The 25,035-nt window shown below is 41.0% G+C and overlaps 5 protein-coding genes across 5 annotated transcripts; all 5 read left to right on the top strand.

The window, feature by feature from the left end:
• Positions 1-301: 301 nt before the first annotated feature.
• Positions 302-673, top strand: TM35_000252440 (uncharacterized protein; the record flags this gene model as incomplete). Its single annotated transcript, XM_029027835.1, has 1 exon — positions 302-673. One exon carries the CDS (start codon positions 302-304, stop codon positions 671-673), a length of 372 nt encoding a protein of 123 aa, XP_028881014.1.
• An 863-nt stretch (positions 674-1,536) lies between these two features.
• On the top strand, positions 1,537-1,872 carry TM35_000252430 (uncharacterized protein; the record flags this gene model as incomplete). The annotated part of the gene is made up of 1 exon (XM_029027834.1): positions 1,537-1,872. One exon carries the CDS (start codon positions 1,537-1,539, stop codon positions 1,870-1,872), a length of 336 nt encoding a protein of 111 aa, XP_028881013.1.
• A 225-nt stretch (positions 1,873-2,097) lies between these two features.
• On the top strand, positions 2,098-2,523 carry TM35_000252420 (uncharacterized protein; the record flags this gene model as incomplete). The annotated part of the gene is made up of 1 exon (XM_029027833.1): positions 2,098-2,523. One exon carries the CDS (start codon positions 2,098-2,100, stop codon positions 2,521-2,523), a length of 426 nt encoding a protein of 141 aa, XP_028881012.1.
• Positions 2,524-22,320: 19,797 nt separating this feature from the next.
• TM35_000252410 (uncharacterized protein) lies at positions 22,321-23,049 on the top strand (the record flags this gene model as incomplete). Its single annotated transcript, XM_029027832.1, has 1 exon — positions 22,321-23,049. One exon carries the CDS (start codon positions 22,321-22,323, stop codon positions 23,047-23,049), a length of 729 nt encoding a protein of 242 aa, XP_028881011.1.
• Positions 23,050-23,240: 191 nt separating this feature from the next.
• On the top strand, positions 23,241-24,581 carry TM35_000252400 (putative amino acid transporter PAT4; the record flags this gene model as incomplete). Its single annotated transcript, XM_029027831.1, has 1 exon — positions 23,241-24,581. One exon carries the CDS (start codon positions 23,241-23,243, stop codon positions 24,579-24,581), a length of 1,341 nt encoding a protein of 446 aa, XP_028881010.1.
• Positions 24,582-25,035: the final 454 nt, after the last annotated feature.

Below are 25,035 nucleotides of genomic sequence, written 5' to 3'. Positions count from 1 at the left end.
CACTCCAGTATCAATACTCAATCAGCAGTGAAGAAGACTCCTTTATTCACCACAACGCAGATATCAAGTACATGTTCATGTTTGGGTGGACACAGAATGCGTGCAACACCACTCTCCACTGAGGAACAACACTGCAATACATCCCACAAACACAGTTTCATTCGCTTTTGTTGTTTTGATTTCATCCACATCGTTCCAACGGGTTGTCCAGTTGATTTTCTTTGACAATGCTTTCTTTACTGTCCTGTATCAAAAGAAGCAACAAAGAAACAATCCCATTCCCTTTCCATCATGCAGAAAAATGTTAACACTAACAAAGGGTCTCTTGGTGGGTTCACCATCTCCCCTCCTTTCCCCTTCAGGCACTAGAGAAAACCACTGCAAGAGAGGCGACAGTGCAATAGACAACACACACTTTCGTCTCTGCGTTGCCTCAATACTACTACTCTCATCATCACCAGTGTGCAGTAAAGCAAAAAAGAACAACAACAATGACTATTCACAAAAAGAGGAACATAAACTTTATTTTATTTTGCATCACACCCTGCGTGCAAGAAAACACAACCCAAGTGAAAAATACAAACTACACCAAAGGAGTTACACCATCGTAGAGCAGCGGCATTGTTGCTTCTATTGCAATGTGGAAAAGAATATGCCCACACACACACCGTAGAGTGGACACAACGTTAAATGGGTTAGGGCATTACTCTGTAGTCCCGAAAAGGGAAAAGAGAGCAATAGTTGTATATCTGGATCCATGCCCATCCGTTTGTAGAGAGATGGGAAAGGAAAAACGCAAACCCTCAACAGGCTTTGGGGGTGCGCCATTCTTCTTCGCTAAAATCATGGAAATGCCCCTTCTTTTTGGAGTGAAAGTTTATTTCAAGCAAACACGCCCATCCCAAAAGGGAATTACGCAAACATTGGGTGATCTTCTTTACCACTATGACTCATCGGTTGGCAGAAGAGGCATTATGAAATAGAAAAGGACCTCTTGATTCAAGGCGATCCAATCCGTGCACATTGTGTGGGTTCCCAAATGACCCCTGCACGATCACCAAAAGATTTCTCCAGGCCATTCCTAAGCAATTCGCCACAGAAATATCACCTCTACTTGTTTGCATAAATACAAAACATTCCCCACTCACCCTTTCCTCAGAGATGAGTGTGATGAGGTCCAGTAGTCAAGAAGAAGATTTATTATATTTTTTTTTCTGTGCAGAACTCTTTCCCACAGTCTTCCATGTCAATAGCTGTGGTGGGCAGGCTCTTTTCAATTCCACACCGAATCCTTCAACACACAGAGAGAGACCCACCCCATTATTTTCATTGAAATCCACAATGTTTATGCTTTCAAAATAATAATGGAATAAGTCGATCAGTTTAACTACCACTGTGAGAATATAGTCCCACTCGGTAACACACTCTCTCTTGACTGTGACGTAAAATATTCACCCTGGTCGACACACACCCTACAGTGGTGTTTGCATTGCTGGAGGTGGATCAACATTCATTAACTTTAGGCCCTCTCTAGGCATGGCTTCATCATGTCTATGTTCTTTAACAGTGACGTCACTCTCCTCACTAATTGAACGAAACTCCATTCTCTCTTTTTCTTCTATTCCTTTTTCTCTCACTGTATTTTTTGATTTTCTGTTGATTGCAGCGTCACTTCTGCAACAACAAATCACAATGAAAGGAAAAAAAAGAGCAGAGATACAAAACAAACGAGAGAGTGCAGTAACAGGCCTAAAATTGTTTAAACAAACCCTCACTGATTACCAGCCAGCCTGGAACCACAATCTGCAAGAATGCCACAGACGTCAGAAAGGCAAAACAAAATGTCCTTGCAAACCGCAATCGGATGAGTAATAGTGTACGAAATGAATTCATGGCTGTACATATGCACAACATCTGTCAGGTGAATGAAACAAGGTGTCACACACACAACTGAGAAATTCAGTATCCTAATGAGGAGATAATGTGTGCGTATATATGTGTGGGAGGGGGAGGGAAGCAGAGTACCAACTGCAGTTGCATCAAATACTATTACATGCAAATGCGCCAGAATAAATAAATATGTATATGTATGTGCATATGGAAAGCCATTATCCAGTTCACTATACTTCTATTTCCTCTTCTTTAAATAACTGTCCCATTTCATCATCATCATTATTGTTCCACACCCCATTGGGCTGTCCAATGTGTTTCTTGTTCTGCTGTCGTTTGATTGCGATTCCCCAGTTACCAATATTGCCCTTCACGGCGGTGTATACTCCCATTAGAATGAACACAACTCAGCCTCACCATTTCCATAGCAAACCAGAAACAATGCCGCAGACAGAGGACCCAATTGCAAGTATCACATCAATGGAAACACAATCCATTCGGAGTTACATAATAAACACACGCACATATATACTATGCTTGAAGGGAATAAAACAAAAACAGCAAACAACAAAGAAAAACACATATTCGGTGCAAACAAATGAGCAAAACAAGGGGCAAAGAAACGCCCAATAAATGACATACGAGATACACTCCAGTTAAACTTATTCGTACCCTACTCCAAAAGAATTTTTTTTTTTTTGAAAAATCCCCAAATAAAAAAAAAAAGGGAAAAAAAGATTGTCGCCAATCCTTCCTGCTGCCATCGCAAATCACTAATGCGCCTACACATACAACAACGAGCAGTGGAAAGGCTTATAGTAAGAATATCATAAAATCAGTTTTTTCCCAAAAGCACAGTAAAGATAAAACCCCGAAAACATTAGCAGTTACAAAAACATATTTTTCAAAGCAGCAAAAAGAAAAAAAAAACAAAAAAAAAAGACAGTCGCCAATCCTTCCTGCTATCATTGCAAACCACTAACGCGCCTACACATACAACAACGAGCAGTGGAAAGGTTTATAGTAAGAATATCATAAAATCAGTTTTTCCCAAACGCTCAGTAAAGATAAAACCCCAAAAACATTAGCAGTTACAAAAACATATTTTCCAAAGCAGCAAAAAGAAAAAAAAAATCCCAATGCAACAAGAAGGAAGAAAAGAAAAAAAAAAAAAACGAACTGCTGACTCCGATGCATATGCTCTCAAAGAGAAGTCCAAATCAAAACAGCTTGCATCTGTGGGAATGTGTGGAGTTCACGGGGCCACAAGAGCAGCAGCAACAACACACACAAGAAGTGTAAGAGGAGCAATGTATGAGGACGCGATGCTGCTATAAATGCTCTTATCCTCCATGGCCCGCGCATTATTCAGCACCTGTGTCACCTCATCTTCAGTTAAACCCACGATCGAGCCAAGAATGATGTGGCCATTCGCTGTCATTCCAGCAATGATACGAGCCCCTGAGGATGTGTTGTCGGTGCCATACACATGAGAGAGAAAACGTCTTTTTCTTCCCCCCTGCTTACCTTGTGAATCCGTGGAATCAACATCGCCGCTTTTGGAGTTCATTGTGCCATTAACCAGTTCTTCGAGGATGAGTTGTACATCGTTCTTCGTATACTCATCAGTATTGAAACCTTCAAAAACAGTTTCCACACCCGACTTGTCATCACTGCCACCATGTTCCTCGAGTCCCAGGAACACCATCTCTTCATCATTCTCTGATACTTCTTCCTCTTCTTCCTCGTTTTCCTGCAGATACTGCTCCTCAAGGTCTCCCATTGCTGTGCTCTGAAATTCCGTCTGCACTTGCTGTTCCACATTCACTCCAGTTGCTGACACTTCTGGGCCACCGTGCTGCCTCTCTGCTTTAGGTACGTCATGCCCCTGGTTCCCCTCATGGGCTTCTGCTGTACTACTCTGAGAATTCGTCTGCAGAGGCGTTGCAGCAGCTGAGGGATTATTGACGGTGCTGACAGAACGAGTCTTTCTTCGCTTTGGCTTTGGCTTTGGCCCTGACTCACTCCTACAGAAATCGGTGTACTTGGGACACACGATCCTTCCACCAACAAACACTGGACCTTTCTCAATGTCAATGAAACCCTCATCGGTGCACTCGTGCCACTTCTTGTTGCCCTTATACCGCACCTTCAAGATACCGTTCTCACACTTTACCTTCGCACAAATGTCTTCGACCTTACCGTTATCCTTCTTTTTAACCAGATGCAGCGATTTTACCTTTAGGCACCGTGACGTATTGCTCACAATACTACCAGGCATTTTATTTTCATCACCAAGTTCACAGGATGTTTCAAAAGTGGGTTCAATGACAGGACAGTAGTCCATCCGGTCCTCGTAGGGGGAACCATGTCGCTTGTTACGAAAGTATTGGAATTCTTCGGGAATACTTTCAAGCTCTTTCATCGAGCACTTCCCAAGGGAAAGGCGATCAGTGGTGCAACGCAGGACTGAAGTTTGCTCATTACAGAACATGTCAGAGAATTTTGGAGAATATCTTTCTACGCATTTCTCGTGAAGGAATCCACAACCGGCATTCCGGCCCCATGTCATCGGTTCTGCTCTGCTGAAATTGGCTCTGTAGAACGGCATAGAATCAAAAACAGCAAGTGTCAGTGCCGTGTAGTACATGCCGGAAGGCCTGTCAAAGTATGCACTCATCAGGTCATCCTTTGCAATACGTCGACTCCAGTGTGGGTATGTCTTCCAAGAAAGATCGTTTTTATCCTTGTAAGACTCCAACTCCATGGTATTAATAATTTGACAGCCGTAATGCGTTTTCGCTTTCTCCGTCAGAGTTTCTGTCTTCAAGGATCCCATAGTCTTCCCGTATTTTGTGTACTCATGGAATAAATTATTCTCTTTGAACTCTTCAAGGTAAAAACCAAGTACATGACCAATTTCATGTGCAGTCACACGGATGTAGTGTCTCGCGTCCTTAAAACCATTCGGATTCAATTTTATCAAACCAGATATCGGACGCTTATCTTCACCTTTGGAGCAAATCCGGGGATCCTCGTACGATCTTGTAAGACTTACAAACAGCGCGAAATCAGTATTTGCGATACCCATGGAGAGATGTTCAGAACGAGCAAAGGCATCTGGGCATTTCTCTTTAAAATCTTTCCCACCGTTCTTATCCAAGGTCAAGTTTCCTATTACACGTTTTACGGAGAGGCGGGTATGGTGTAGATAGACCGCATAAGCAGCAACCTTGTACATATTAAGTGCTTTTTCCGGTGTTATTCCAGTTTTTCGGTTACAGAAGGCATCTCTGTCAAGATTAAACGTCTTACGATCACCAAAAGGGTGTTCGGTATTCTGATTCCGTTCACAGTACTGTTTCCATATGGCAACACCTCGTGGAATCACATGAATACGAAGTGGTCCCCAACCGACAGCATCCTTCTGAATCTTCGCAACAGGAGACCGAGTATTCTTCTGAGTTTTCGGATCCTTCGGATCCTTTTGTTTCCCCGGAGCAACAGCGACGGTGTACGCGTCCCAAGGGCCCTGTCCTTTCTCCGGTAGCGGCTTCACAACGGCAGCAGCAGCGCACCCGTAGGCACAGCAGAGGAGGAACAGCAGTAGTGCAGAGCACAATAACCGATGCATGTGAGATTTAATGGTTGCTTACTCGTGTGTGTTTTGCTTTGCCAATGTACAGCACAGGAGAGGAGAGAAGAGCAGAACAAGGGAAAGAGAAAAAAAAAACAAGTAAGGTGACGTGGAGAGTGGCATACACATTAACGGCAATACTCTCAGCAACATCATCACCTCAGTTTCAAGAACAACAACAAGATAGAAAAGAGTATGGGCTACCAAGACACACCAGCAGCAGGAGTAAACTTGCAGCCAACACATGAAATATTAGCCACACGCACACCTGTCTTCTCAGTGGTCTTGCCTCCAAAGTTAAAAAAAAAAAAAATTGAATAATCCCCAAATAATAATAAAAAAGGGAAAAATATTGTCGCCAATCATCCCTGCTATTATTGCAAACCACTAATGCGCCCACACATACATCAATGAGCAGTGGAAGGCTTTGCAGTAATAATATCATAAAATCAATTTTTCCAAACGCCCAGTAAAGATAATTTCCACAAAAAAAAAAGAAACATTAGCAGTTACGAATTTTTTTTTCCCAATGCAGTAAATTTTTAAAAAAGCTTGAACGTGTCCATCCATCTTCGAGTCTTCTTTATTGTGTTCCTGGACAGTATCCTTCTCAACTAGAGACTCTTATACCTTTGCAAAAACTTTAGCCTCACCCGAGACCTTATAGAGTCGTGATTGTACGAGCGCCTTTGACACTGATGGGTTCTCATCCAATAATAAAACGGAACGAAAATTAGTCAACACTTTTGCGTCAATGCGCAACATAAATGGTGGGGGCGGATTCGCCACGACCTGAGTTAACTCCATTCAATCATAAAAAGACTCAAAAGTTTCCTATACCTGTAAAGATGTTTGTCTCCAATAATCAACATCACCCCGAACATCCACCTCCAGGACTCAAATTTCACCCATTCTGGAGTCTTGGGATCCATTTGGAGAGATCAATTTTTTTTTTTTTAGATTCTGGTCTGACGACATCTGCAACCCCATCGACCCACTCATTGTCTTCGTCGGCGTCTGCAGCATTAATAAACTGCATACCACCCGACATTTTTAACTACCGATAGAAGGAGAATCAAAAAACTGCGCCTCAAACAGTGGCAAATCAGAGGTACGCAGATCTGCCACCCGATCAATCATAGAAGAGTCAAGCCATTACCTCCATGGCACACCATCCTCTAAACAGAGTCACTCCAGATTCATTAGGAGAAGGCGTCTCCGTCGACAATGGTGACCATCACCTTTTTAGGTCTATTTTGATGAATGTAGACTTTCAAACGTCTACCCAAGGCACTCCACTCACGGATCGAGAGAGTACGGGACCAAAGACATACATGCAAACTATATTTAAACACTAATAAAGAGAGACAACCAAAAAACCCAAACTCCTCCTAAGCGTTCAGCCGGCAACTCTTCGCGCCTGCAAAAAGCAACAAAACAATAAAGTGAAAGAAAAATGAAAACAACACACACCAACCCAGAAAAGAATAGACCATTAGCAAACACATATTCTTTCCAAAGAGACACCATCCAATAAAAAAAAAAAACGAGAGAACAATTAAAGAAAATTAAATTTTAAATATAGAAAAAAATTAGTAAAAAACGAAAACATAGTTCCAAGAACATACCAACTTGAATGTATAAGCTAATTGGTCTTTTAACAATCAAATTGAGTATTATTATCACATTAACTTCACACCGGTGCCTCAGCTTGCTCGAGAGCAGCGTATGTTTGGCTTTTCTCAGCGAGTGAAATGGCGTTCAGAAAAAAAAAAAAAACAATAGATTATCTCATGTAGGTTATTCAATCATATTCGGTTACAAAAACTTCAGATAAAAATACCATGGTCAAATAGAACGAGAGCCAGGGTTAGTAACGGTAGAAGCATCATTGAAAAACAATTAACCCCAAAACAGAGTGTCGATCCATCGGTTTCCAAAATACCCAACCTTTCCCTCTTGTGAGATGCAAATGACGTCTTGCTAGAAGCAGATGACGCCTCGTCAGACGCAGATAATCCCTCATCAGATGCAGATGCCACCTCCTCAGATGTAGATGACACCTCCTCATATGCAGAAAACGTCTCCTCAGATGCAGATGCCACCTCCTCAGATGCAGATAACGCCTCCACAGATGAAGATAATCCCTCCTCAGATGCAGAAAACGTCTCCTCAGATGTATATAATCCCTCATCAGACGTCAATGACACCTCCACAGATGCAGAAAACGTCTCCTCAGATGTAGATGACACCTCCACAGATGCAGAAAACGTCTCCTCAGATGTAGATGACGCCTCCTCAGATGCAGATAACGTCTCCTCAGATGTAGATGACACCTCCTCAGATGCAGATAACGCCTCCTCAGATGTAGATGCCACCTCCTCAGATGTAGATAATCCCTCATCAGATGCAGATGACACCTCCACAGATGCAGATAATCCCTCATCAGATCCAGATGACACCTCCTTAGATGTAGATAATCCCTCTTCAGACGCCAATGACGCCTCCTCAGGCGCAGATGACGCATCGGTACTACCAGAAGAAGAAGAATCATCAAATCCCCAGGTGCCATCCCTCGCAATTTGATCCCTGGCCAAGAACAAGGTTTTGAGTTCGCTCTGGTTCAGCTGTCTGTTGTATAAGAGAACGTTGGTCACCGTTACATGGCCATCCGTCTCCAGTTCACTGGTTCCATACCCACCAATGTAGAAGTGTGAAACAACGAGGGACCTTGTATCGTACTGAAGCTTCTCCCCTGAGCATGCCAAGGGCTCCCCATCAACATAGATCGAACCCACTCCGTGTTCAAAAGTGAGTGCCACCTGGTATGCCTTGTTCAGTTTCCATGATCCGGTAGGTGTGGCTTCAATCTTCCCGTATATTGGGTTCCACTGCTGGTCGCTGTTAAATGAGAGTCCCAGAACCTTCTTGCCACCAGCCTCATCCAAGCTCACTCCCAATAGTGGGACTGGGTTGCCGGCCTTCGGAAGCTCAACGATTTGTACCGTCGCTACCAGTGTAAACATGTAGTTTGCAAAATGGTATCGCTGGTTCTGTCCCTGCTTACCTACTGGCCAAATTGCCCCTGCACCAACTCCCTTGAATATCATACCATTGGGAACCTTCTCACCATTTTTCACGCTAGCGTTCACACAGCGGTACGAGTCCTTCCACTGTTCACTGTCACCCCCATCGGAAAGGAAGCCAACAAGCCCAGCAGTGGGGAACGGGAGGCCGCAGTCACTTGCACCAGCCTGTGTCTTTGGGTCGACTGGGGTGCAAATGTCTGAGAACTTCTTGTCCTGCTCGATCCAGGTCTTCACCACTGACTTGATCAAGTTTAGTTCTTCTTTTAGCTCCAGAAAGATAAGACTGTATGCCCTGATATTTTTCTCGTGCAGGATGTACAACTTGTCATCCTTGTAGAGCACTGAACTGTAGGGAGCGTTCTCATCATCAACGGAAATCTGACCAATATTAAATATACGGTTGTTGTCCGTTACCCATAGGTGGAGTCGGTCACGCTTCCACATCCCCTTGAAATTCTGTGGTTGTGTAAACAGCATCAAACGCTTCCCCTCAATTGTCACGGGAATGAAGGCACCCTGGCTACCAGGTCCTTGACGTGTTGGTGAGTTCCCCCATACTCGGGAGAGTGTACCAACAGCTTCTTTCCATGTCTCCCCCAGGTCTGTGGACTCAAAGACTTTGCGGGGGCTATAATCAACGCGAGTGTTCATGATGATTTTCCCCTCCCATTCAAGAATAGAAGATTCAGTGCAACCCAGCGCAGTGATACCGTTTGCGAACTTCCATGTCTCACCATCGTCTTTGGAATACATAATCATTGCGGTGATTTCCTTATTTTTATTCATTGCCTGGACTGGGAACACAAGAGTACCGTTCGTTGTTACAATAGAAACCCCTACACCCCCAAGGAATTGCTTTGATGGCCCTCCTGCAATCTCTTTAGGGAAAATAGATTTTAGTGAGACAGGATCGGTCCATGTAATCGTTGCATTCACCTTGCCATTTATCGTTGTCTTCTTCACCTCACCAACAGAAAGCACAGGCTCCCAATCCTTGCCATCGGGGTGCTGAGTCCAGTATTTTTTTGACTTGTTGAATCTTCCCAGAAGCATGTAGATCTTGTTCCCTTTTACGATGACTGTGGGGTCCACCACACGAGAAACGTTACTCACACGAGTGTTCTTTACTGCAATTTGTGTTTCCCACGTCTTCCCATCGTCTACGCTGTACTTTACCACCGTCTCGATAAAGGAGTTGTCGTTGTCTGAATTATAGCAGGCGTCAGCGATGGCGACCATCACACCATCCACGTCAATAAGGGAAGGAACGCGGAAAGAATCGACTACTCTTTGATATGTCGTCCCATTATCATCTTCAAATGGAACTGTCGTCACCCCTTCTTTAAAGAGTATGACCCTGCTTCTCTCGCGCTCCTCTGAGGACATGGCGTGAGAGAGGACGGCGCTTGAGCACAGAATAAGAAGAAACGCGAATAATATTCTGCAGGACATTGCCTTATTTTTCCTCATACCTTGATAATGTTGTGTCGTCCCTCCCTTGATCTCTTTATCTGGGTGTTTATTTCTATGTATTTTAGTGAGTTATTTCAAGACACTGTGTCTGAATATTAATTCTCTTGTCTCTTAGAAGAATCATTTTGGCAGAAAGCAGGTGAAAAGAAGGAAGATACAAAGTAGTATGTGACATTCAAAGTAGCAAACACAAACCTGTGGTGCAAGAGTTATTATTGAAAAAGTCTTTCCATTTCATACTTATTCCACCCACTATTACACTCTTTTCTTTTTTTCGATACTGACATATATACATATACACACACACTTTTTCCGAATACGCGCCTGGATTCAGTTCTTTTTTTTTTCTTCTATGGGGTAAAAAATACAAGACAAAAGTAAAATTTCAAGAGTTAGACTTAATGCCACTACCTTCCGAGCGATACACCTGTCAGTCGTTTACTCACCGTTAAACCATGTAAATCATAAAAACTAATCCATGATGCACGAATCTGTTGATTACTTATAAAGTAGCAGTCTTTTTTGGGGGGTCCCGTCACTACCGGACTCCTCCACGTGGAGGGTGGTGAAGGTGGATAGGACGGAAAAAGAAAATCACCCCAACCGCTACCTCCCAATGCGGTTACCTTTCGAGAGAAAAAAAAAAAAAGAAATCATAGGCAAAGAAAAACAACGTAAACAAAAACATTACCACTCTCTTTTATTTAACCGCATCATGTCGCACATTATTTCCACAAGCTTGTAGAATAAAACCACTGAATTTTCTTGGTCACCTCTTCAACAGAGCTATGATATCAGGAAGATAGAAGTACAGATAGGGAAAAGGATAACCTTATCCCCCGGGTATTCCTTATGTTCTTCAAGGCGCTCTCTATCTTCATGAGACACCACATATTTTCCTTGAAGCGTGGCTTTAGGCGGTCACCTATTGCACTTTGTTATCATGGCAGAAAAGATGCGGCTCAAGCACATTACCGTGTCCAAATATCTTATTCTCTATGTAGGTATGAAATACTTGAGAGGATGCAGTTCGGTCACTTTCTCAACAAGCCCTCAACGGTAAATGTCAGCGCAGCAACCTACATCTGCACTATTGGTGACATGCCTCAGAGGAAGGATAATTCTATTTCTTTCTCTCTGTCTGTCTCTTAGGCGGTCGGCCGGTCTGTTTGTAATGTCAAGCATATGTAGGCTCTTGTATTTCTCTTGTATGGGTTGAACCTAGCGAAGATCATCAACAGTTTCTCCTCTTTCTTTGCGGGTTGGTAATACGAACATGAACAGCGGATGGAAGTGCAGAGGTTGTTTGTACGATAACTGGAGTCGGATGAGATAGATGGGGTTACGATTTGCTCTAGTTTTTAAATCTTTTTTTTTTTTTTTTTTGCTCTGCCATCGCACGACCGAATTACAGTGCAGTGGAGATAACGAATTGCTGTGTCAACATTATCGCTGTGCATACCTTTCTTCAGTATGGAAAAGAAAAAAGAGACTCGTTACTATTGATGCCTGCCAAGTAGCGACAAGCAGCCGCAGTTGTTATCCTCATGTGCATTCCTGATAAGAGAAAATCAATTCAGCTGTGAATACAGAAACATATAATCCCTTCAAATGTCCAGCCGGGAAAAAATCACGATTTTCGCTTTAGAAAAAAAAAGGAAAATATTAAGCTAAGAAATTCCAATATGTAAAAAAAAAAATTTAATAAAAACAGCAACAATTTTTTTAAAAAAGAAGAACATTGTCCTGGAGAAGTCGAAGTGAACTTATAGCACACCATTATGATGAGAATTCACAGCGTACCAAAAAAAAAAAATAATAATAATAATAATAATAATAATAATAAATGGACGACAATGTATCTGTTCTTGATCTTGAATTTCTTTAGTGAGTCACGTCAAGAAACGAGAAAAAAATTACTAGTAATAAAATGGAAACAGACACGAAACATGTCATACTGCATTAGTATTCTCGCTCACTAAGAAGAAAAAATGGGACAGAATAAATTTATTCGCGTGAAATTAGCTAGTAGCTCACGTCTTCCCACACTACACTAGAGAGCAATCTTAGTGTATGCTCAACCAACTCCGTTTCTTCCTCTGATAGTTTGACCACGATGCCCTTTTGGTTTCCACCACGATAAAGTGCTGCACTCTTTATGACACCACAGGGGCCATCACTGAACTCTAAAACCATGAGATGTTGCTGATTGGATTGACATGGTCCTAGAGTCAAAATGATTCTACTTTCATCTTGAGAGGAAGAAGTATCTCTGTTCGTACCTTTCTCAGAGAAAATGAGGTGCATAGCGTAATCTTGGAGATATGTAGTGGAAAGTACCTTATAATTTTTTGACAGTAGTGTCTTCCAATCTAACCGTAGAAGCAAAAACGTTTCAAGAAGAGTATCGAGCGGGATCTTCAGAGCATGTGCTTGCAGTGCTTGTAAATCATGCGAGTTGGGGACACAATCATTATTATTAGTAATGCTATTATTATTATTATTATCATTATCATCATCATGACCATACTCAGTTATGGGAGTACGGAAACCCTCCCACACTGATTCTAGTTGTTGTTGCAGTGTACTCTCTGGGAATAGTTGTAGCAGAAGTCGCTTAGCACGCAATGCAAGTTTGTAAATATCTCCATTAGCAGAAGGGTCACATGTAGTGATGTCACGAACAGTAGAAAGCAATACGAAGAAGCGTGATGAGGCCCATACCAACATCCCACAATAGTGGTATCTCTCTCTTGTAGACTCCCGTTGCAACACTTCACCTTGTTCAGGAATCACATGTCTTACGGTGTTGCCATCAGTACCTTCGGTCTGCTTTCTAGCAACCATTTTTCGCTTTAGACGTACGCCTATCTCATCTCCATCAAAAACTGCAGCAAAATTGAGGGCATCTTTTGGAGGATGGGGATAATACTTTACAAGGTTTTCAATAGCATCAGAAATCTGTAACTGACCAGGAAGAAGGGTTGCGTACATTTGCACACAATGTAAAAGTCGACTGACAGTTAAGTCGTAAAGTACACTACTAAACTTAAGACTCTGTCTAAACCATGCTGCTGCCTGAGCGGAAACGCTAGTAGGAAGTAAATCACCATTGACCATAAAAACATCGAGAGCGAAATGTGCCACCTGAAATCCAATTTCCACAATAAATAAACCACCCTGAACGAGCGAGATATTTGAGATATGGTTATAGTCTTTCCATCCTAATATTTTTAGAACATCTACAATCGGGATCAGTGCATAGTAAAGATGAGGAACAAATCGAATTTCTCTTCCGTCTGGAAGTACTACTTTTCCGTAGCGACACCGAAATCGATGCAGTAGTGTTGTATCAGAAGACACCGCTGCACTATTAGCATTCAAATCAATTATACGTGACGTAGGGAAGAGACGCCGGAGATGCCCTACGTAGGATTGCAAGGCAGCGTTAACAGAAGGGCAATACTCTGATCCCAGTTGACTCCTTGGTGGTAGTGATGGGTCTAGAAAGTCATCCGATGGACTCCACCGCGAGCGACGAAGTAAAGTAAAGTCAGGCACACGTGATCCAAATATCTGTTTACTACGTCTCTGGAGAAGCACAACAGACTTTGCAAGAGAGATATAATTATCATGTGACGCTGAATACCAAAGAGATTCACATTGGTGAAGAGATTCTACTACACCGGAACGTGAATGCTGTGATTCCACAAGAATATGAGCCGCTTGAACATGTCTACGAAAACTACAACCAATCAATGCATCATCAGGAATTATACTTGAGTTCACTACACGGCAAGTTAACCCCTGATGTTCTGCCCTAAACTTTCCGTTCCTGAGTAATTCTTGTATAATCTGTCGGCACTTTTTTAAAGAATATTGAGGACATTCATTAAAAAGCACTTTGATCGCATCATCTATTGTCAAAAAACCGTTTACACAAAGTCCACGATTAAACAATCCCTCCACAATTATAGTAAATGCATCATCGGCAACTGAAGTTTGAGGTGGAAAACGTACATGATTGATACGTCTTGGGTAAGTCTCACCGTGAATACGGAACCGTTTTCCTGGCAACATGTTGCTTTCATCATTACAACATATCCTTCCTAGTACTATCTCTGTTAGGTAAGATGGAGCAGCAATTCCCATTCGTTGAATCATAATACTGTGTAGCAAATCAGAATGTTGTTCTGCTTCTGCAATAACATGTCCTAAAAGGCGAAGCAAAATATCTGAGTCTCTCAAATTAAAAAGGGTAGCAGTAACACCCCCTATAAGAGAGATGTGCGCCACTAGACGCACCTCTGTTGTTATTTGCAATTCGATACCATGCTCCCTTAGCAAGGGACTCTGTGTCAATACTGTTACCTTTGTAACAGGGAGGTCTGGATGTGTCACCCGCAATACATGCGTAGCCCTTGCTATATTTTTTTCTAAACCAGCATCATTATTATTATTATCGTTATTATCATCATCATCAAGTGTTACCTGATAGCCGCATGTAATGTACACCTCGACCTGTTCTGCTAATGGATCTCCCTGAAACTGTTCAATCCACCGCCACGGAAAACCAATAATGTGTAACGGTGGGTTGTCAGGTTTACACTCAAAACAGACAGGTGAAAAGAGTTCAAAAACGCCCACGATACGCTCTATAAGAAAAGGGAACACTACAGGATTAACACGGTCAAGTGAAAAGTTCTTAAAACGAAGTGTAGAGGATTCACTGGACCTAACACAAGCACCATTTCGCATTAATTCATTTACGGCAGGTAAAACTTGACGAAATGATAAGGATGAAAAACGTTTTGAAAGAGAGAAAAAACGCCATTGTGACACCGAATCCTGTACAACATCGTCTATCTGTTTAAGGTATGTTGCCTCGGATTCGCCAGTTGTGTACCGTTCCTCAGGAACCTTAGTTAAAAAACGTTCCACCACTAGCTTTGAATCACCAGACACACGAAGAGTACAAGACACAAGTACATCTGTTACTCCTTCTATTACTTTCACAAAACGTAGCATCGTCGTTGGGAGTAGGGAAGAAACATCATGAAGATCTACATTTTCAGAAGAACAAACACCAGTATTTTCTCCTTCTTCCTTTAATAAACCATAATATTCTAGAAAATTACTTACGAGAGGGTTTCGCTCATCCTGGACTTGAAAGTACTTGAATTTATTTTCTTTGAGGCTCAATACTACTAATGCAAAAGCAAGCTGCACATCTTCTGGATGTAGTGGTTCACCACCACCAACCTCTAATAGATTAACAGAAACAGGATCAAGGCGACGATACTGAAGAAAGATAAGATCCACTGCGGAAATAAACTTGTGTTGTACATAGTTTAAATGTCCTTGTAATTCCTGGACTGCCAAGAAAAAACAAAAATCTTGAAGTCTACGAAGAGGTCTTTCCACACAAGGATTTTTCGTGGCACTAAACAACTGTACTACAATCAATGGACAACGATCAGTTGGAAACAGTGGAGGTGAAGGAGTTGTCGGTAACGGTGGATGTGCAGTATCCTTAACAAACACAATTCGAATATAATGGAAGGTGTCTCTCTGAACGTCATCAGCCACTACAAAACATTGTTCTCTATTGTATATATTAATAAGTTCTAGTCTAGAACTGTTGCTGGAAATACGAGAAAGTATTTTTTTGCACTGATGCTGGAGTTTGTAGTAGACTGGTATTTTCAAAACGGTTGTGCCAAGACAATAAAATGCTGCAGATAATGGTGCTGTGAAATCTCTCTTGGTTTTACTTGATCCTGGAAGAGCTGAAGGAAATTGATCTCCCCAATGAGCAGGTATAAGTTCATCATTTGCATTCTGGGTATCTCGTAGCTGCTTTAAGAGGTGCAACTGACTAACCTCCCTTACTTTCGCCTCAACCAGTCTACGGAGATGCTTGGAAAGGTGCATACACACAACTGAACCATATTCATGCTCATTAAACAAAAGACGAACTTCTTGTGAAGAACCACTTTTCGCAACGTTAACTTGTATCAGTAACCATCGTGAAGCAAAATAATACCTATTAGGTACGAAAAGAAAACATGATGAAGTCGCTGGAACAACACAGACAAAATCATCCGCCAACCGTCGTGTTAAAACGTCGTGAAGGGCCTGTGTTGGATCAACAGCGTAGCTACAAGTTGATTGTTGTGTAAATTCTACCGCAAAAGAATCGGCTTCAAAACAGGGAACACTTAGAAGGGCTGGTGAAACTGCAAAAGCCAACAATTCTTTCAGTCCATCAATATTTGAGGCGTTAAGTAAGACTGAAGAAGAATCATGTGCCAGAACTCGTAAATCGGCAACATCTTCCACTTCATTATTATCATATGCATAACTGGAAGAAACAGATGTCGTTGTGTCCGATGCCCCACTCATGACAAGGGAACGCAATGCATCAAATGGTGCAGAGTTGAGACAATCTGTCAGACAATGCTGAGCCACACTTCGCGTAAGGTTTGCGACAAGAACATTAAAAAAGCTTTGCACTGTTAATGGTAATTGTTCAAATGGTAGCGCTTGCTTATATAAAGCAGCAAGTTCTGAGATAGAGGACTCTGAAGTAAAAAAAAGTGACGGTGTTTCTTTTTCCCTTTTTAAAGATTCTTTTCTTTCATGTAACATCTCTCCAAGAATTCGTCGTATTACCTCTATGGATGGATTGTACCTGTTACAAGAAAGGTCTACGAACTGTTTAGGTGCTGTCTTTACGAAGAGACGCATTATAAGTCGTCGCTGTGAGTCACGTCGCAGTAAGTCTAGAGTAGTGGGTGACCACAAAGATGCAGATTTCCCACTAATACTATTTTGACCATATTTTGGTGCGAGTATCCACATACAATCTTCTTCTTCTCCGTTCTCTGATATAAAAATCAAAGCCACTTTAACAAGAAACGGGAGCGTCGTCTGGTCATGGTGCTCAAGATTACTTACAGAAGATGCCATCGAGGTGCTGTCTGTCGTTAATTGGCCTGAGATTTCCCCTCTTAAGTCATGTAACTTCTCATTTACTTGATGAAAAACAGCAGGATGAGTCCACAACGGTCGAAGGAACATAGAACGCACTATTGATGTAATCAGTGAGCGTAAAGTCTCACGAAGAGATATCGCCTCTTCATTATCTTTTATTTGACTTTCCTGAATGTAAAGAAGGTGCGAAATATCTACTTCTTTTTGATAGTCCTGAAAATTAGAGAAAACTCTAACAACATCCTGTGCAACCTCCGCTTCTTCTGATGCGTGACGTTCCATACTGTCACGTTGTTCCTCAAGTAAACGCCAGGCTTGATAAAGTGAAGAAAAACAAGTGAGCAACTTGTTGATGGCTTCAAATAGATTTGTATCTAAAGAATCAGGTAAGAATTTCTCATCTATTTCCTCTTCTTCTGCTCGAAGACAGAGCCGCATTAGACCTCTGTATAGAGCTGCTGCATCTAATGCAATGATATGGATAGTTACTCCATTTGTTTTCGTTCGCAACATCTCTTTGGGTATTCGAGGCACAAGAAGAAAAGTCAAGTAATTGCACTCTCGTCGTGCCAACAAAGAAAAGAAAAACTGTTTTTCGTGCAAATTATTACTTTCTAATTCTGTTTCTTTTTCTAAACCATACATTTTCTGCTGCAAAGTTTCGTGTACTGCATCTGCGCTAACTGTTGCTGATTGATCACCCAAAGATGAAAGAAAACGAATGACAGCCTCCTGCAGCTCATAATTTCCTTTTTCACCTAATGAAGGAAGAGAATATAACGTGATAGTGTGAACATGACGGGTAGACAAAAATGGCAGAAGTGATTCAAGTGTCGGTGTTAGCTGCACAAACCCACGTCTAGCTTCTTTGGGTGATATTAAATTTTCCGTTGTAGTATATAACGAAGAGGAGAGCACTGTGAAAGTATGAAGTACTGTGGCAATCTGAATATCCTCCGAAATATCAGAAGTTAGGCTATGACAATAAGAAGAAGAAATACCAAACTTAAAGGGGCGTACATATCTAAATATAATCACCTGCGCAGTTAGATCCGCGTCACCATCTGCTAGAGGTGCCTCAATAACGTCAAACAATTCTATAATATGTTGTCCATCACATAATCGTGTAGCGTAAAGTATTGCTTTGCGTTGTGGCAAACAGTGAAGCAAACGAAAACCATCACGCAAACGCCGTGTAACAAAGAAGTTAAAAGAGGATTCAGAAAAAGTTCTCCACATTCCCAACGCTCCAATCACCCAGTGAAAAACAAGGGCATCAGAGAGTAACCATGGACTTACCACATATGGTGTCAAAAAACAACGAAAAGTAAGTTGTTGAACATTTCGAATTCTTTTTACCATCGGTATCTTTACTGGTGAATGAAAATTCTTAATCTTTCGGTTCGACACACCTCTTAAAGTAGTTTTGCGGATTCCTTGTAAAGGCTCACTATAAGTTGACACCAACTCTAGTCGTTGTGGTGAGAGTGTAGAAAGAGTAAGATGGAGTGCCCGTCCATTTGCATCACCTATACTCGCTTCCACAACAAGCCTTAAATTAGTACTCCCAGAACCTCCAAACTCAACATGGGATAAAATCTCTTCCTCTACATCTGCTATAATATTTTCAATTATATGTATCTCATCAGTGACAGTAGACAAAAAGAAACTAAAACGACACTCAAATCCCAAAGCCAAAACAATATCGTGTCCTTCATTAGAAATATCATTCAGTAAAAATAACTGAACAATATGACGGGGATATTTTTCATCATTATAAATAAATATCTCCCCTTCTTCATCAGCAAAAAGACGGTACCGTTTCTGCATAGCAGATCGCATAACACAAGTTGCCACTACTGCAATAGAAGAGATATTTGCTCGCTGCATCATACCGTAAGCATCAAGGAAATATTGCAAATCATCTTTCCATCTGAAGAAAAATCCGATAGAACGTATGCTACAATGTGATAACCACCCAGCAGATATCCCCTCATGAGAAGAAAGTAACTGCAGCTCCTTCAGTGGGCATGGTTTTCTGAGCTGCTCTGTGGCTAAGAGAAACTGTAGAGCTACTTGTTCTGCGATCATCCAACTATGTAACTGTGATCTTACAATAACAAGATACGTCAACCAACCAGTTTTGGCTTCTGTTAAAGTAGATGACACAGATCTCTCCTCACCTTTAGCTCTAAGAAAGTGGTCTACAATAACTTTGGTACCATATACTAAGACACGACGATAAACCACCGGATGGCTTATTTCTATCTCGTAAAATATTGTTAGTTTTCCTCGTCTAAGATTATGATGATATCGTGCGTGAAGTTGAGCCACATGAGGAATTGATGGGTCACAATTCATCACTACACTCCACCCTTGGTTGAGACGTGCCTCTGCCACACAACGAAGTATTGGAACTACATCTTTTACATGACGGAGTGTGAAGTCTCCCAGAACGTTATCAGAGTTATACAATACATAAGGGTCACCTGACCTCTCTACACTCGTAGTTGGCATATTCTGTGAAATACGCATTAAACATACGGGAAATTTGTTTTCCAATTGTACAAACAACTGTTGCGCCAAACAACGTGGTCCACCAAATCGACGGCACCAATCCACATTCAACCGTGGAGTTGCTAAAGAAAGCCAGTAATCAAAATGAACACCAAAACCTCCCACTGTTGATAAAAACCGTGAAAGGGGACTAGTATGAGAATTGTAGATAGAAGTTGCTTCACTTAAGAAGAGGAGAGATAAGATGATATTTTTTCTTCTAACAGAGCTTTCTAAAAGTGAAACGCTGTCTAATGATCCCCCTGTATCGTGGTTAGTAAAGAGAACAAGACTAGTACATTCCGGTGATCGTTCCGGTATTAAACGTACAAGATACTCCATAGAAGAAAATAATGTCCTGTCAGGCCAATCATCAACCAACCTTGAACGACAAGCCTCTTCATACATTCTTAGTGTATCTTCTAGCCTTGGTAAAAAGGTTTTATCCTGTAGTAATGCTAGTGCATCACATTTTGGCATGAGAGGAATCAAAAGTGGATTACTAGTAGCATCATTAGGAACACCATAATCAAAAGCAGGGAAAGACGTGGCGTCTGGAGGAAGTAAAGACGGCTGATCAGTATCCACAGCAGTCATACCCATTGATTCTGAGAATGATATATTTGGCATTACCGAAGAAAGAGCTCCGGATTCCATTCTTGGTACATTAATGAGGACTATAGAAACATCAATTGAAGGCCTCCATACTTGCTGCATAATGTTTTCGCATTCAGCTTCTTTTAGGTGAGAGGAGGCCCAACGTTTAATAATAAAAGCTTCTTGCTCACGTGTTTGGAGTGTCTTTTCAATTACTTCAAATAAGGCTTCTATGGCATGGGGAACATGATCGATTAAGACTTTGCCTTTTTCTGAAACAGAGAAGGTTGAAAAACCAAAATCGATCGCAAGTAACAAGTGATATCGTTGATATAAAACTTCTACAGGCCAACGCCAAATGCTTGTTCCAGTACAGATATTGTCCCATGGATTATTTTCTGAATCCTCCGTATGTTCTAAAAGAGTTACAGAATGTTTTTCCGGAAAAATTGGAGCAGGTGATACTACAGGAGAATTGTATGAGGACCCTGCAAGTTGAGTGTTAAATGCAGTTCCTGTACTTGGAGTAACAGGAACCCCAACTATACGTCGAAGTTCTTCAAGTGACCGAAGAAGAGAGTGAGATTCAATTATCTGTGATGGGGTTTTTAATCCTCTCATATTTTGTTGTTCATTGGGATGTTTCAGTGCGTATGCAACTTTATCAGCAGGACGGAATTCATTTGCAGTTTGAAAAAGCAAGTAAGGGTTCACTGGAGAGGAATCCATTTTCTAACTATACTTTTGGTGAAAAAGAAAAATAAAAGTCAGAAAAGGTTAAAGGTGAAAAAGAAAAAATCAATGTATTATACCAAATCCCTCCGGCTGAAGAAAAAAAAAAAAAAAAGCAAAGGGCTGCTCAGATTACAGAAGTCATTGCCAAACAATAAAAAAAAAAAAATGATGGAGGAAAAGTCACTAATAACGAATACATTCATCTAAAAAAAATAAAGTATCCGAATGATATCCGTAGAAATGCACCCGCGCTTGCCCAAGAATAAGGGGCAAAAAATTGTCATATATAAATATTCTTCACCCCATGGCGTTCTGCAGAACCACAACTTTTCGGTTGATACAAGTCAAAGCAGAAGAAAAACAAAATAAATTCGCCCGCCGCCCTCGCGGGGAAGTGCCGGGGAGACCGCCCCTTTCCCCGATCATGCCCCCGAAAAAAAGAAAAAAAAAACCACCGCCCGCGCCGCAACCGCAAAAAAGCGCCGGGCACATGAGAAACCGCCTCGCGACGTTTGGGCGTGGGAGGTGGTTGGCTGGGTTGGGGCCGGGTCTCGGGAACGAAAAAAAAAAAAAAAATCACGGGGTGGGCCGCCGCGGCCGGCACCTCCCACCCTCCCTCCCCTCGGTTCCCCCCGCTGGGGATTGATCTGTGAACCGGAAGAGTTCCCTGGCGGTATTTTCGCGGTAGACGTGTTGATCGAGTTTTTTCTTTCTTTCGGAGCTATTCCTTTTGTTGGCGTCTTTGGTTTTCTTTCGTTTTCTATTTTGGCGTTTGGCTTGATTCTTTTTTGGCTTTGCTCTGGTGTTTTTTTTTTTTTTTTTTGTGATGGGTGAAGTTGACGTTGTGATCGTATCGTGTTTTTTTCCTCGTCTTTGAATATCATAGTTTAGCGATGCTTTGATGCAGCAGTATATGATTTTTGTAATTTATCTGTGTTCTTTGATATTGGTCTACGACATGTGTTGATATTTTTTTCCTCTCTTTTTGGCTTAAACTTTTTTGCCAAATAATCCTGCCGTCTTTTTTCTGGAGGGAGGGGGATAGGAATAATTCCAATCGCTTTGTTACGATTTTATTGGAATTTGGAGTTTATGATTCTCTTGATAGAGTAGGGTTAGTTGTTTCTAATTTTTAATTATTATTGTTCATTAATAAATTAAATATATATTTTTTTTCCTTCTTTCTTATATTGGTATAATGTCTTCTTATTTTTCTTTTTTGCTGTTTGTGTGTCGCGACTTCATGTATACTGGGTATCTCTGTATCCTTTTGGTGCAATCAGCTTATGTTTTTTTTTTCTATATTTATTATCGCATTTTTTTTTTTTTTTCTAGTCAGCTAGTGGTATGAAGGGGTGTGATAAGTGTACTTTTCGGTATTATGAAATTCTCCCAATAGATCTGGAGCCGGAGTACGAGCCTGGGTATACCTGTGACATGTGTTCCAAGGACTTTTCAAAGGGACCTTTTTTTCACTGTGCAAGGAGTGGAAGAGATTTGTGTATTGATTGTGGTGAGAGGCTCTCTTTGAATCCATTTTCAGCTCTAATAAGCAAAGTAATGGTACCTGACACTGTTTGGAAAGATATGCATAGGGGCTCTGTGGTTGTTCTCTGTTATCAAATGCATTTCGAGTTTTTTGGCTGTCATTTTTCTGATGGATCAAATCTTCTTGTTTCTAATAGAGATGATGCTCCAAGCTATTATATAGAAGCCGGATCAATTTTTGAAAAGGCTGTTTTTCTTACCAAAAGTGACCTTTTAAAAAGGTTTCCATGGGTAAAAGAGGTCGTGAGAATTTTTGATATTCGTGCTACTTGCTTTTATCCAATGTCAACACATAGTGATCGTTCCCGTCAATGTTATCTGATTTCTTTTCGTCAAGAAGAGGATTTTTTAGAATTTCATTTATCCGATGGTTTTTACGAAGTTTTACATTGTACTGAAGGGGTGATTCTTGTCATAAAAGAGTCACTTGTAATTTCTTGTTTAGTGATGAATTCTCCAGTGCGTTGGGGTAAGTCGTTGCCAAAGGCAGCTTCTTTAGCTCTTGAGTGGTTTTTGAGTGGGCGCTGAGTAGTTTAATTGGGTCATGTGGAGAAAATTAGATGCGATCGACTTGAAATTTCCTTTCCTGGGTTATGTTCTTCTTTATCTTGAAGCTATTTTTCTTTTCTTTGCATGTATTTGTTATTATTATTTTTTTTAATATAATTATAATTATAATGTTTTTCTTTTGTAGCTAAAGTCCACTTATTTTAGTGAGGATGAAGACAAGTAAATCTTGTGATGTGATTGCTCGAGATTACGTTTCACCGCTTCTCGAAGAAAACGTCGTTTTGGAAAGAAATGTTGGATCATTTTCACTTAAGCGGGTGATGTACTTATTGCTCAATTTGGTTCCGTACGGTGGCTTTCTTTCGACAGTATTCAATCTCGCTAGTGCTACTCTTGGAGCTGGTGTTATTAGTTTGCCTTCAGCGTTTAACTATTGTGGTGTTATTTTTTCATTAATACTTTTGCTTATGGTCACATTAGCTACAATTTATGCTATACGATTACTTGTTGAGACACGTGAGTTGACTGGTCTTAATTCGTATGAAGCTATGGCAAAAGATTTTTTTGGTCAGGGATGGGACTTGATAACAGCCGGACTGATGTGGCTGTTTACATTCGGAACCTGTGTTGCGTATATAATTTCTATCGGTGATATTCTAAATGCTGCCTTCACTACTGAGTCTTTTCCGCCTTTCCTACGTACGACAGGGGGTAAAAGAATCGTTAATATTATCATCTGGCTAATAGGTATGTTTACAATGTCTTTACCAAAGCGTATTAATTCTTTGCGATATGTATCGGTGATAGCGATTTTTAGTATACTTTTCTTCGTTTCTTGTATTGTTGTACATTCCCTACAGAACGGTCTAAAAAATGGCAAATTAAGAGATGATGTTAAACTTTGGAATAAAGATAATTCAGCAATACAAGGACTTTCTCTCTTTATGTTCGCATACTTGTGTCAAGTAAACTGCCTTGAGATTTATGATGAAATGGTAAGACCAACAGTAAATAAAATGACTTTCTACGCAACATTTAGCATGTCATTTTGTTTAATTGTCTATGTCATTTCGGGTTTTTTTGGTTACGCCGATTTCGGTTCAGAGGCAACTAAGAGTCTCTTACTCCTTTATGATGTCAGTAATAATGTTCTTCTTTCTGTGTCTTTCATTGGAATGGTAATAAAGCTCTGCGTCGGTTTCGCCCTCAGCATTCAACCTGCACGAGATTCGTGCTATTACATTCTTCATTGGGAAATTAATACACTTCCAAGGTGGAAACACATAACGTTTTGCGGGACAATGTCATTTTTAGCTCTTGTACTGGGACTGTTTATTCCATCAGTAAATAAAGTTTTTGGATTTCTCGGTAGTCTATGTGGGGGTCTCCTCGGGTTTTCTTTGCCCGCTCTTTACCGCATGTACTGTGGGAACTGGGGGCTGACACAGGTGGGGGTGGTGAATTATGTGTGCACATATATCCTCCTCATTGCCGGGGTCGTTGCAGTTGTGTTTGGTACAGGAGCATCTATTTACGGAGTGGTTGTGTAGTAGCAAGGACATTTTATTTTTATGTCACTGGGTACATACAATGTTTGTGTGATCTATAAGATAAGGAGGAAAAAAAAAGTACGATTGTCACTCACCGTCTCATGCGGGTTAAGTGGCTCTTTGTTTCTCACTGACTGTAAAAGAAAAAAAAAAAGGAATGGGCTGCTGTATTTGGTTTAAAGCATCGTGTTGAGTGAGATCACAAAGAGAACCCCTTCTCCCCGTCAAACATTGGTCGTTTCGTCCTTTTTTTTCTGTAGAACCTTTGTCGAGCTTTTTTTTCTTTATTGTCGTGTGAATTTTTGAAAACAACGATTATATCCGAAACATGCGGAAGATATACCCACTATTGATATAGTATGTCTCCATAAAGAAATTCGGAAAGAGTGTTTTCTGCAAAATCTACAAACATTGCCTGTAACACCTTAATGGAAGGTGTATTCTTTTTTTTTTT

This window comes from Trypanosoma theileri (assembly GCF_002087225.1).
Source record: "Trypanosoma theileri isolate Edinburgh chromosome Unknown TM35_Tth_25_V1, whole genome shotgun sequence".
Classification (NCBI taxonomy): Eukaryota; Euglenozoa; class Kinetoplastea; order Trypanosomatida; family Trypanosomatidae; genus Trypanosoma; species Trypanosoma theileri.
This window is presented reverse-complemented; position numbering and strand designations above follow the sequence as displayed.